Below are 12,966 nucleotides of genomic sequence, written 5' to 3' on the forward strand. Positions count from 1 at the left end.
TCAACCACTTGTTGCTGGTGCCTGGAAGGCAAGGCGAGCAAGTATTTGGATTCACTATTAGATAGGGAGCCTAGGCTGACCTATGTTCAGGTGATTTCACGTCTCGCAAAATGCTTCGGTCAAAGTGAACCACCAGAAGCAGTGTAAGTGGAGTTCATGAGCACAAAGCAGGACACGGAGGAGTCCCTTGATGATTGGGCAGATAGGATGCGTGACCTATCTGCAAGGGCGTTTCCTGGGGAACAGGATAGGTACCTGCTTTAGCTAGGTAGTACTGCGTCTGTGTCATCATTTTCGATGAAATGAAAGTGAAAACAATTGGTGTTCACCTTCACAGTCTTGTTGGCTTCACAGATCTTGGGGAACTGAACAATGAACTGCAAAAGTTCCAGCAAGCTGCACAGCAGACATATCGAAGCCACCTATTGCATCGCATGTATTTGCAGTCATGGTATGCAGCATTTTTACTAGACTTTGGTCTCCATTTGGATACTTTCCATGCACTGCCATGACTACTGATCAACTTTACCTTATAATATGGGAAGGTGTGAAGATGCTGCATACAGTAGGATTTCATGTTAGAGCCTTTGTCTCGGATGGAGGTTCTACAAACTGTAAATTTTAATAACTCTGTTCAGCTCACCACTTCAAAATTGGTCCATCTGAAGAGGGAAGTCACATTAATTTTTGATATATTTTGTTTTCTTTTTCTTTTTCATATGTCTCATAGAATGCCTCTAACTACGAAAGATAGGCTTGCACACTACTGAGCCCAGTTCAAGGACAATCCTCCTAAGTATGCTGAGCATCTTGCAAGAGAGAGACAGCGAAAAGCAAAATCAAGGATGGCAGCTAAAAAGAAAATGATAGCACGGGAATGAGCAGCTCACAGGGCTGCAGAAAATCAACATGTCTGGGCCTATCGTCAGAAGGTCAAACATCAGACCGAATGATGAAGCACCTGTAAACTAGCCTTACCAGTCACGCCACGACATGAGTAAGGCAATTAAGAAAGGTAGGCTCGTCCCTGCCAATCTCACCACACAAGAGAAAGGTTATAAGATAACAGAGACCATTGGAAAAGCAGTTTACATTCAGGTTACTGGTATGTGATATTACAAGATACCTCAGAAAAAATTTTTTGCAGGAAGATCAAGTTATTTGTCAGCTCACTATGTATCAAGCCCCTCTTGGCTCTTAATCTTTGGACTGCAGATGATGTCAGAAATGACTCACCAGGGTAAAGCGCTCAATACTGTACATATACTATACCCTTGATCATTCCACAAAGAATATCCCGGACGTTAAGTTTGTGGACAAGAGGGAAACTGGAGACGAAAATCCTAAACACGGAAACACTCGCCCTTGTGAAAGCCATGGAGGCTATGGAAGATCAATTTATTTTTCAGCTCACTATGTATCAAGCCCGGTCGAATGTTCTCCACTGTTTAATCACTTAACCCTAAAAAGACTGGGGGGGGGGGGGGCCTAAAAGGCCCCCCCCTCGACATTTCGCGCAATTACTCTGCAACACGCAATGCTCTCGCCGCGATGCTCTATGACTTTTTTCTTTCAAGTTTCCCGCACATTTTGACACCAAATTTGTGACGCCCGCGGGTACGGTTCTGAAGTTACATAACATTTTGTACATGCATGTGAGGCCGAAAATGGCTCAAAAATGTGATTTTGTGTATAAAGTCAATGCAAATTGAGTTTTTTCACATGGTTCATATAAATATGCTTATTTTTACTCTCAATGGCTAAAATTAATTTGTTTTAGGAGTATTATGCTTCAAAAAGTGTCTGCCACAAATTTTGTTAAAAAAACAGCAAAAACAAAAAGGTCGAAAAAACAAAGAAATACATAAGAAATTCATGAGACAATAAAATAAATAAGAAATGAATTTCTATACCCAATTTTTTTTCAAGTGCATTTGCTAAGAATGCCACAAAGAATAATTAGACCAAAAATGAGCACTTTTGGAGCTTTATTTACTGATTTAGATCAAAGAGTCTGATTTCTTGCATAAATTAGCATAATTAATCAAAATAAAATAATAGAAGACTATTTTGGAAAATATAAATGTAAGATCTTGTAGATTACATCGCACACTACCATTGTGCAAATTTTCGCGGCAATCGCGCGATCCACGGCCGAGATCTTAAGGGGGGGCCCTTTAGGCCCCCCCCCCCCAGTCTTTCGACCTACCAAAATAGCCCAGTCTTTTTAGGGTTAAAAAGAATCTCAACATGTGTAACTGCCACAAACTCCCTGTAGAAGAATTATATAAGAATAAAGCAAAAGTACAAGGTTAGACCTTCATGAGCTTGGATATTTTGAAATATCCAAGCTCATGAAGGATCGAATAGTAATATAGGTACATGTCCTATTTTTATTTACTCATTAATTATTATGAAACTCTTGCCAATTGCCTGAAAATTAGCTACTAGGTCAAGACTCTTGACCAATCTGTTTTCATTAATAAGACTTTGATAGTATGGTAACTCTACAGCTCATCTTTCAACCTTGTTTGAAACTGACCACTTGTTTTTTTTTTATGCACAAACTTATTCTGTTAAACATGACTGAAGACATGGCGCTGCTACAGGCTGATCCATTAGCTGGCACTGAAGTGAGCTGTTTAACCCTCTTTACGTATGTGTCTTGCTATTTTCAGCTCCTAGTGATGACTGTTCAGTGAATGCTTTTGAAGGTGATCAAGTATGCCCTTTACCTGCTGTATCAAGAAGAAGCATGGAGACAGATGGGGCATGTAATTTTGATGAGGAAGCCAGTGAAATTTGTGCTGTAGAAAGTGGGGAGAGTGATGATATCGCATATGAGTTTGAGTATGAGCCCAATGTTTTGACCAAATCAGATAATGAAAACCATCGTGCATGTCATTTTGACTCTGAAACTGAGTCATCGCAATTTGATGAGAGTGATGTTGAAGAAGATGAAACCCACGCTGAGGCGAGTGACACCATTGGTGAGATGTCAGAACCTGAAGTTGAACTTAATCAAGACAATAAGAGGCAGGACATTGGCAAACCAGTGGACCAGGCAGATCAGCTGATATATAAAGGAAGCAGGTTGACAGAGATGATTAGCACGATTGTAATTGCAACTTTTATAATGCGTCATGGACTGCCCGGAGAATGTGCTCAGGACCTTTGAACATTGATTGAATTGCACTGTTTGAGTGACAATCTGTGCTGTACGTCTTTCAAGGTATTTCAGAGATTTTTCAGTAAAGATGTGAAAGGAGAAATCGAGCAACATTTTGACTGTACCAAATGCTATACATACCTTGGCATGCATAATGAACTGAACACTAAAACGTGTCCTACATTCATTTGGGAATGCATTGCTAGATACGTAACAGTGAAAGTTTCTTCATTGTAATTTCTTTGGAGAACATTCTTCAGTCGGCTTTTACACGTAAGATAATGTATGTATTACTTTTGCATACATATACGACAATAGTTTTCCAAACAAAGTCACTTGAAATAGCAGATTCATTGGTCCAATATTCCAAAAAGTCACACAGTACACAGTGAAGAAATTATACTGATGTACAGTGTTTATGTTTGCTACATGATCATATGTCCCGTCACACTTTTGTGCTCTGCTCTGTACGTATACTTTCCTTGATCATTCCACAAAGAATATTCTGGACGTTAAATGTGTCGACAAGCTGGAAACTGGAAACAAAATCACAAACATGGAAGCACTCGCCCTTGTGAAAGCCATGGAGGCTATAAAAGATAAAGTTATTTTTCAGCTCACTGTATGCATCAAGCCTCTTTGGACTGCAGATGATGCCAGAAATGACTCACCAGGGTTTAGCGCGCAATATTGTACGTACACAACCCTGGACCACACAACAAAGAACATCCTAGATGTGGAGTTTGTTCATAAAGAGGGAGATGAGTGATTACGCCCAAACATGGAAACACTAGCCCTTGTGAAAGCCATGCAGGCTATGGAAGATCAATTTATTTTTCAGCTCACTATGTAGGTATCAAGCTCCTCTTGGCCTTAATCTTTGATGGCAGGTGCTGACAGTGTAGTAGGAGCACCCCTGTGGGGAATAGCGGGGTGTACCATATACCCGCTATGGCTATAGTGAGGCACATCATACACCCGCTATGGCTTCCCATAGACCCCTTACGGGAGCCTACCCGTATATACAAAATGGTGAAGGGGCACATTTTCCGGCATCTGCAGTTGGTGCTCGGGTTTTGATGATGAAAGGTTATGCAGTTTCGATATGGACAAACTACCAGTGCCAACTCAACTATATCACTGTTATCAGGGAGTGAAGGACAATCACGAAACGGGTAAGTACATATTGTGGATGTGCGATTTACCTACCGGGACTTCACGTCCACAACAGAAATGACTCGCCAGGATTTAGTGCAAAGTACTGTACGTACACAATCCCGGATCACACAACAAAGAACATCCTAGATGTGGAGTTTGTTGATAAGAAGGAGATGGGTGACAAAATCCCAAACATGGAAAGACTACGCCTTGTGAAAGCCATGGAGGCTATAATGCACAAGGGTGTGAAGATTGCTGAACTAATCACAGAGGCACATCACGTCATCGTGGCATTACTGAGTAAGCAATACAAATATATCTTTCATGAAATGACACTGCCTTATGAAATGTAACCCTACTATAGTATGTTATATGACATGGATAGCAAATTTTAGCTTGTAATGAGTCACACTGCATGGTAGAAGCAAATTTAGAAAGGATTAGCAGCTTCTAACAGGAACAGAATATTCACTAAATACTAATGCACTCGGTATTGCATTGTGCTGCCTTATACAGGCAAAAGAAAAGATCTCAAACGCTGGAATCCTCAGTGAAGATACTGCATACTGTATGTATATGAACAGTGGCTTTACTCAAAAGAACCATATTTTTCTTTCAAAAGTTATTCAGATCAATTCTGGGCAGAATCGTCTCTCAAATGGTTTTCAAATAGTTATACAATGTAATCACCATTAGGGCCTTTTGGCATTGGCTGAAAATGCTCCAAGTTTAAACTTAAACTGCTTAGATCTAGACAGGTGACTAGCTACTCAGCAGCTGGCCATTGGAGCCATTTTCATGAGCATGGCTTCATCTCCAAGGTTCTTGATCAGGAAGACCACAGGAAGGCCATTGAACAGGGGACTACTTTTCCTGCAATTGACTCTGCACCGACAACTTTTTGTTGGGGGACCGAGCAGGAAAAAAAAAAATCCTGCATATCAATGGGCCATATGGGGCTAGGTCCTGTGTACTTGGTCTCCTCCCACCACCTGACAAGCCATAAAAAAAAAGAAAAGAAAAATAGACGTAAAAGTGGAGATTGCCCAAACGTCAGGTGATTTTTTTGATTGAATATTAGAGTGGTTGACCACTGAGGCTCACATGCTCATTTATGACCATGCATGTTAGTTTGTCTATTTTTAGAGGTAATACTGGTACCTCATCATTTTCACATGCACATCAATCTGTCTTCTTTTTCAACCCCATCTTTCATTACCTTGCATCAGTCACTTGCAAATAAATAAAAATCCATGTCTGGCGACTTTTTGTGTGTTTTGTGATTTGATGACACTGCTTCATCACATCTTTCAGAATTATTTTGCTAACAAACTGGTTAACACTTGGACAAGATGTTCAAGGAAATTGAACATTTTATATTCTACAGGACAATGGAAGGCTTCATAGGTGTGAGGTGCAATGAGGTAGGGCTCACAGCATCTAATATTGCATCACGTGTTCACGAGATAACTTTGACAAATGGAATTGTTGTGGAACTTACATCAATCCTGGACAGTGAACTCTTGAAAGCTGTAAGCCAAGAATTAAAATGCAATCCAGTATCTCTGAAGTCAGCAATGCACAGGGTGAAAGGAAAACATGCAAATTAAAAAAGAACATTAATAAGGGTGGAAAGAAGGCCATTGATGATTTCCTGGAGTCGGCTTTCCACCTTCCTCAATGCAAGGATAAAGATGCCAGTCCCAGGATGACAAAGAAGAGTACTACATCATGTGAAAATTGTGTCCACCTTGTGCAAGGTATAGAATCCCTACAGAAGAGCAAGGAAGAGAGAGTGGCATTTTTAGAGAAGAAGTTAGAAGATTGCCAGAAGAGGAGAAGAGAAGAAAGAAGAAAGCAAAGCAAGAAACTACAAGCTATTTATGCCCTTTTCGGGGAAGTTGGACGACCGAAAGACGTCATCCAGAACATCAAGAGACTTGACATGAGTAGATCAATGTGGCGGCGCGTGAAGGTGAATGGGAACTACATCTTTCGACACTACGCTCGATGATGCCCTGGTTCATGGCTTATGACAGGGTGAATTATGCCCGTTATGCTCCTGTAGTGGTAAATTGGGTTTATCTTTTGGTTGTAGGGCTGAACATCCCTATTTAGTTAATGGGTCAGTCGGGGTGGGACTTATGTAAATTGGGGGGGGGGGCTGCCATCTTTTGGTTGTAGGGCTGAACACCCCTATTTAGTTAATGGGTCAGTCGGGGTGGGACTTATGTAAATTGGGGGGGGGGGGCTGCAATCCTCCATCCCGATTGGTCGGTTAAGTGCTGATTGGAAGAATGGTTATCAAGTCTGATGGGCTATATCGACTCTCCTTCCCAATCGTCAGCCATCGGCAGCTTACGCTGAGCAAGAACCTCGAGGTAACGCAGGTGAGCTCAGTAATAGCTGTAGCAGTAGTGTAGTTAGTTTTATTATATATGTAGGTTGTAAGTAAGGTAGTGTATTTTAGTAATTTTATAAGTGGATAAGTTGCCACTGCTTAGCCACGCCACTAGCGAGTCATCGCTGGTGCATATTGTGATTACTGATCCGTGCCTGGGGTAAGGTCGCGCGGTCAGTGAACACAACACTGGCGTAGTCGGCTCTTGAGCCATATCGGTCGCGTCGAACTTGGGGATTCCCCGACGGTCCGTTTTACTCGTTTGTATCAAACGATTTATGTTACCGTGTGCCGTGATTTCCATTCTACCGGTTTCGTGTGTAACTTCATCGTTCGTACATTGTCATTCAGCTGCGTTGCCCCGCATTGCTTATTCGTTCTTTTCAGGTTGTCTGTTTTTATAGCGGCCTGGGATTAGTGCGAGTGCTGGGTTTTTTCGGTTGTCGTATTCTCTTTTGTCTTTCTTGTGTTCCGTATCCCTTTCCTCCTTCGTGTCGTCGTTCTCATATTTTTTGGTACATTTTGCCTGCTGATTCCGTACTCGCAAACTTATTGGCGGTGGTCCGGGACCGTGTTCATAGCGTTGTGTGCACTTTAGTGCGCAGCGGCCCTGGTCCTCGTGTTTCAAGTTTCGTTCCGGGAATTGTGTGAAAGTGTGTTAGATTATCGGTGATTGAGTCGGTGAATGTGATATTAAATTGGTGATTGGTTGTCTTGTGTTTCCTTTCTGTTGGTGATTGCTACGGTTGATTGCGTGTGTGACTGGGTGTTTGATGGATAGTGATTCGGAAGGTTAAGATTATCAGATCGAAATAGTGGGTAGACTTAATTTTTTACTGTATGTGATCAAGATCTATAAGGCTGATCTAATTACAACTCAGCAGTTAATCAATCTGTTATTGGATTTTTTGTACCAGGACCAATAAGGGTCGGTATCGTGTGTGTATCATTGCGATTGAGTGCGTGTGTGCGAGTGTCTGTGTTGATTGTCCCCGCTTGCACACAGCAAGCCAGAAGTAGCTGTGCAGTGACGGCCAGTGATTGCTCGTATCGAGGTACGTGATTCTCTTTATTTTTGAGTGATTTATATATTAATTGATCACATTACGGATCAGTAGCCACTGGCTAGCTGTGATTTCCGAGCAGTGTCACCGTTGTTACTAACGGTACAGTTGCGGTATCTACATCGGTGGGTTTGCTGGTAGTTAGCGTTGTTGCGCACTGGTCTAGTGCCGGTTCGCTGCTGCTGCATTAGCTGCTGAGTAGTGCTAGGCCCCGGGGGGTAGTAGCGGACAGGTGCACTCAGCGCGCGTTCTGTGTGTACTGTGTGCACGGTGTGTGATATTAGGACCAGGTCCTATTGTTGTTTAGTCTAGTAGGTTAGTGCATCTGTTCCGTTATTGTTCGTTTTTCGCGTGGGCGGGTTGCGTTCACACTGCTCCGATTTAGCTTTACAGCAGGGGTGTGTTTACACTGCTCTGTCCTAGTTCCATAGCAGGGTTGTGTTTACACTTCCGTCTTGCTTTATAGCAGGGTTGTGTTTGTACTGCCCAGCCATTGCTCCATAACAGGGTTGTGTTTACACTACGGCATAGCTTTACAGCGGGGAAGTGTTAACACTACGACCCAGTTTCGGGCAGGGCCGCTAGGAACATAGCGCGGATTATTGTGACATATCAGGGTGCGTCGCACAAGCCAGCTTGAAGGTTGCGCAACTTATTTGCGACCAATTCTTACATTGTTTGCTCGCGCGTATTATTTATCGTATAAGGCTACGATATAGTGCTGTCATATATATTTATTTTGTTTCGTACAGTCGCGTTCACACTGCATAAGTCTGCAGTATACGCACGCAAGTACGTTTGTTTGTGATTAGCTTCCTAGTGGCTTACAAGTGTATGTATATATGCTGATATACATTGGAGTGCGCCTTGTAGTTAAGCATTTTTGGTTCGTTACATTCGGGTGCATCCACACTGTATAAGCTCGCAGCATAGTTTTGCGCCGTTCGTGTTTTAACACGGATACATTGTCGCTGTACTGGGCGAGTTAGCAAGCATAGCGGTGCTCCCGGCATGTTCTTACCAGTACGTTATTAATGCTCGTTATTGTTGGGCGTGTAACAACAGTGCATCTACTTGCGGTATAAGCCTACCATCACGAGTAGCACTGTTTTTGAGTATTTACACCTGCATGTTTTAGCATTTTAGTGGGTTCATTGCATATTAACAGTGCATCTATCTGCGGTATAAGTCTACCATTGTGAACAGCACTGTTACCTAGTTGTTGCGTCCTGTTTACGCCCATATATTTTAGTGCGCTTATTGCTGGTATAGGTGGTGCATTTATTTGCGGTACACGCTTACTGTTAGGAAGTGTTTTTTATGCTTGAGTGGTGATAGGCAGTACAAATCTTCTGCTGAGTAGCACACTCATTTTATTGTACATTGATTCTGTGTAGCACAGGTAGTATAAGTCTACTGCCGGTTGGCACATAAGTTATATTATAAGTTTAATTTGTGTCGAATACATTCACACATATGTGTTTTGTAGGCTGTCATCCGTTTTGTGGTTTAAGTCAACCACATAGTTAAGCATTGTGTTGGCTTTATCCCGATTTAGGGGTACAGTTTGTTATTGATGCGTTAGATTGTACCTTCTTCTTGACGCGTTATTCCGATTGTAACTCGTTTCGGTGGTCTACTTCTGCCTCATATTCGTCCGCATTTACAGGATAGCTCATATTTACGAATTATTCGATTATTTGCGAGTCAGTACCTTAATTTTATGGTATAAATCTACCACGTGTGTAGTCTGATTCGGCTGTATTGCGTGTTGGGGGCGCAAGTCTACCACAAAGTTGGTTTCATTTTGTGTGTAGGTATTTTGTGGTACAAATCTACCACAGTTAAGCTTTTTCAGATTCGTATTGTCATCTTCGGATATAATTTTTTCCATATTTCATGTTCTTAGTCTACTGCTCTTACGCTTCCGGGATAGCATCGGTATAAGCCTACCGTATTTTCCTGTGTCGGATATTGCGTGTCCTTTCCCTGCGGTTTTGGTTTACCGTATAGCAGGGTCACACTTAGAGTTGCTGTCATACATTTGTGCGCCTTATTTGGCCATACTTAAGCGTTCGATTGTTTGTATTCATATTCATACTAGCTTCCTGGTAGTGCAGTTGTTTTTGGTCCACCCATCAGTTGTTGGGGTCCGCGTGACAGTCTCATTGCACTGCGCATTTCTGCAGAATAGGTGTTAGAGTTAGGATTGTACTAGCGGCGCCTTTCGTGTGATCGCTAGTAGATTGCAGCATCTTATGGCTATGAGCAAGACTTTGATTAACTCCTGCTCTTATCAAGAGCTGTGCAGGGTCCCGGGAATGGACCGGGCGATCGTGCATCGCATTATGGATGCGAGGTACAAGCTGGGGGGGGGGGGGGGATTTCTCACGACTTGTTCTCGTCCTGGCCTGATGCGTTGCATTTGTTCGATTGGTTTGATTTTCGCCCTGCACAGTCGCAGGTTGACACCAGTTTGGGGTCCACCCGCGGGCCGGCATTTTCCGCTGGGGGGGATTCCCCCCGCATGGAGAGTACCCCGCGCGATTTCGTGGGTGGTGGGACTCCCGCGTCGCCGGATGTTCCAGAAGGGAGAGGGCCACGACCGGGTTTCCGGTCCGTCCCTCCTTATGGCGCCTATGACGCAGTGGGGCCCTCACACCGCCGCCCATTCCCAGCTCGCGACGCGCGCATGGAGTGCCGCACTCCCGACCGATGGGAGTGGAGGGAAGGCCCTCAGGAGCGCGCAAGCCAGGGTGCGACCGGTAGTGCGCGACCCGCGTGGGCTTCGATGCCTAAGACCATTACTTTTAATGGTAAGGGCAGCTGGCAGGCCTTCCACGCGAAGTTTGATTCTTACGCGCGTTCGTGCGACTGGAACGCCACACAGCGAAAGGACCAGCTGTGTTGGTGTCTGGAGAGGAAGGCCAGCGAATTTTTCGTGGCCCTTACCTCTGCCCAGCCCCATATGGAGTATTTCGACTTAGTCGAGAAATGCGCGAAGCGTTTTGGGTCCTATGAACATCCTGGGATGACACAGTTGGAATTCGGAAGCGCGAAGCAATCGGCTGACGAGTCCATTTTGGATTGGGCCGACCTGGTTGCTGATCTTGGTGCGTGTGCGTTCCCGGGCCTGCCGCCTGACCAGCTGCAGCGGCAGCAGGCGCTGCGCTTTTGCCAAGGCTGCGTGGACAGGGAAGCCGGGTTCCACGCGCTTACTATGAAGCCTGGCACCCTGGACCAAGCCTTGGAACGGGTCCAGTGGTTCCAGCACACACACCACGCGATGCATGGGCGCTCCCAGAAGGACGTAAAACACACGACGCTCAGCGCTGACGCGGAGCTGGACTCGGACGTGCACATTTGTCGCGTTTTTCAACCTAAACCGGTCCAACGGACCGATGTGCAGGATAGGCGGTTAGAGAAGCGGGTTGAGTATTTGGGAGACGCGAAGAAAGGGGCATAAGGCAGGCTCAACTCCGAGTGGGCGACAGCCTCCTACAGCCCCAGCCCCTGTCCCTGTTCGTCCAACGAGCACAGGGGGGAGATCCCATCCCAAGGGAGCCGAGCCATCTGTGCCCCCAAGAGAGACCCTGCCAGGGCAGAAGAAGCGGACTCCATGTCCCATCCCAGGGTGCGGAAAAGTAGTCGTGCAGAGGCGCAGGCATCTGCATAAACACCTCCCCGACTGTTTCCGTACCTGGGTGAGTGGAAGCTGGAACGCCGATGTTCTGCATCCGTTGCGGCTAAGTGCCCTTCAGTATCTGGCGGGGTGCATTGTCGGAAGCGGAGGCTTGGAGGAACTCCTGGAGATGGTGGTGAGGGAGTGGACAGGACCCGCGGAGTTGGTCCCGGAGGGAGCGGCTGCCGAGATGAGGGAAACATCCCGCCGTTATGGGTGGGAAATTCCCGATTGGCTTATGTTAAGACCTCCCAATTCTCGCGCAGCACTGATGCACTGGAGGGTGCTGCTGTTCCTGGCCGCACGGGTATCCCCCTTCAATGGGGAGAATTTCGTCGGCTAGGGCAACGCCCGGGGGAGCCACGTGGCCCCGTGGACCCCACTCCAGCTGCGGGTCAGTCGGCCCAGCATAGTGCTGTGGCCGCGCCCCTTGGGGAACCCGCCTTGGGTGACCCGGTGGCGGAGTGCGAGGGGATGCCCCCACGGGCAGAGTTTAAGTCAGAGGAGTCCTCCCGAGGTCATGGGACGTTCCAGTGGAGCCTACCCACCCTCCGCAGGAACCTGCTATCGCAGAGGTTTCCACAGCAACTCCTAGTGAGCCACCAGTCCCTGGGGTGGAAGGAGGCCTAGGGGGGAGAGCCCTTCCAGTGTCCCGATGGACTGTGGGAGAAGTACGAGCGAGGGGGAGGAGCCTACGGTTAAAGAGGAGGTGTCCGAGGCGGTTGTTCGGCCGGCGACAGCGGAAGCTAGCGCACCGGCTGTAGGGACCCCCCGGGGAACCGTCCGACCACGGGCCAGGGGGGCCGGTCCCCCTCCCTTGGTTATTGACTCCCACTTTCATTTGGATCAGATGGAGCGTCTCCTCGAGTTGAAGGGTCTGGGTCCGGTCTCGGCGAGGAGGGTAGGCCGCCCTCCCAAGGTGCCGGTGAGTGTGGTCGGTGGGGTCCTTAATTATTATGACCCCGAGCACTACTCCGGCATAGTGTTTCCGGTGGACGCCCAGTGGAAGGTTGTAGTGGGCATCCACCCCAAGTACGCTGGCAGGACCTGCGACCGGCACATCTTTGAGCTAGAACAACTGCTCAGGGATGACCGAGTCGTGGGAGTCAGCGAGCTGGGGTTGGACTACTCCGTCCCCGACTCTCTTTGGACTGTCCAGTTGGGTCTTATGGAATGGATCCTGAGAATCGGGACCATTGGTAAAGTGCATGTTCTGCATATCCGTGGCAGTCGGGGTGATCCCCAAGGGGAGGCTGTTCACGAGCAGTGCCGTAAGATCATGCAGAAGCACTGTCCCCCGGAGACCCGGATCCACCTGCATTGCTGCACCGGCTCCGCGACTCAGGTGCAAAGGTGGATGGCGGCATTCCCCGAGTGTCATTTTGGGTTCACCATGATGGCTTCCCGGATGTCACACCCGTCCCAGCAGGCGCTGCGGGAGCTTCCCGCAGCGCCTGCGGGAAGCTGCAGGAGACGGATTCCCCCCACCTGA

At 46.4% G+C, this 12,966-nt stretch overlaps 1 protein-coding gene across 1 annotated transcript; it reads left to right on the plus strand.

Moving 5' to 3' along the window:
- Window positions 1–12,129: 12,129 nt before the first annotated feature.
- On the plus strand, window positions 12,130–12,966 carry LOC139720465 (putative deoxyribonuclease TATDN2). Its single transcript, XM_071631820.1, has one exon. It carries the CDS (start codon window positions 12,130–12,132, stop codon window positions 12,964–12,966), a length of 837 nt encoding a protein of 278 aa, XP_071487921.1.

Source organism: Diadema antillarum, unplaced genomic scaffold (genome assembly GCF_040938485.1).
Source record: "Diadema antillarum isolate AM-2024a unplaced genomic scaffold, OU_Dant_1.0 scf00000128, whole genome shotgun sequence".
NCBI classification, from domain to species: domain Eukaryota; kingdom Metazoa; phylum Echinodermata; class Echinoidea; order Diadematoida; family Diadematidae; genus Diadema; species Diadema antillarum.

Coding starts and splice junctions, on each gene's coding strand:
- LOC139720465 (XM_071631820.1), top strand. CDS start 12,130: ATGGACTGTGGGAGAAGTACGAGCGAGGGGGAGGAGCCTACGGTTAAA.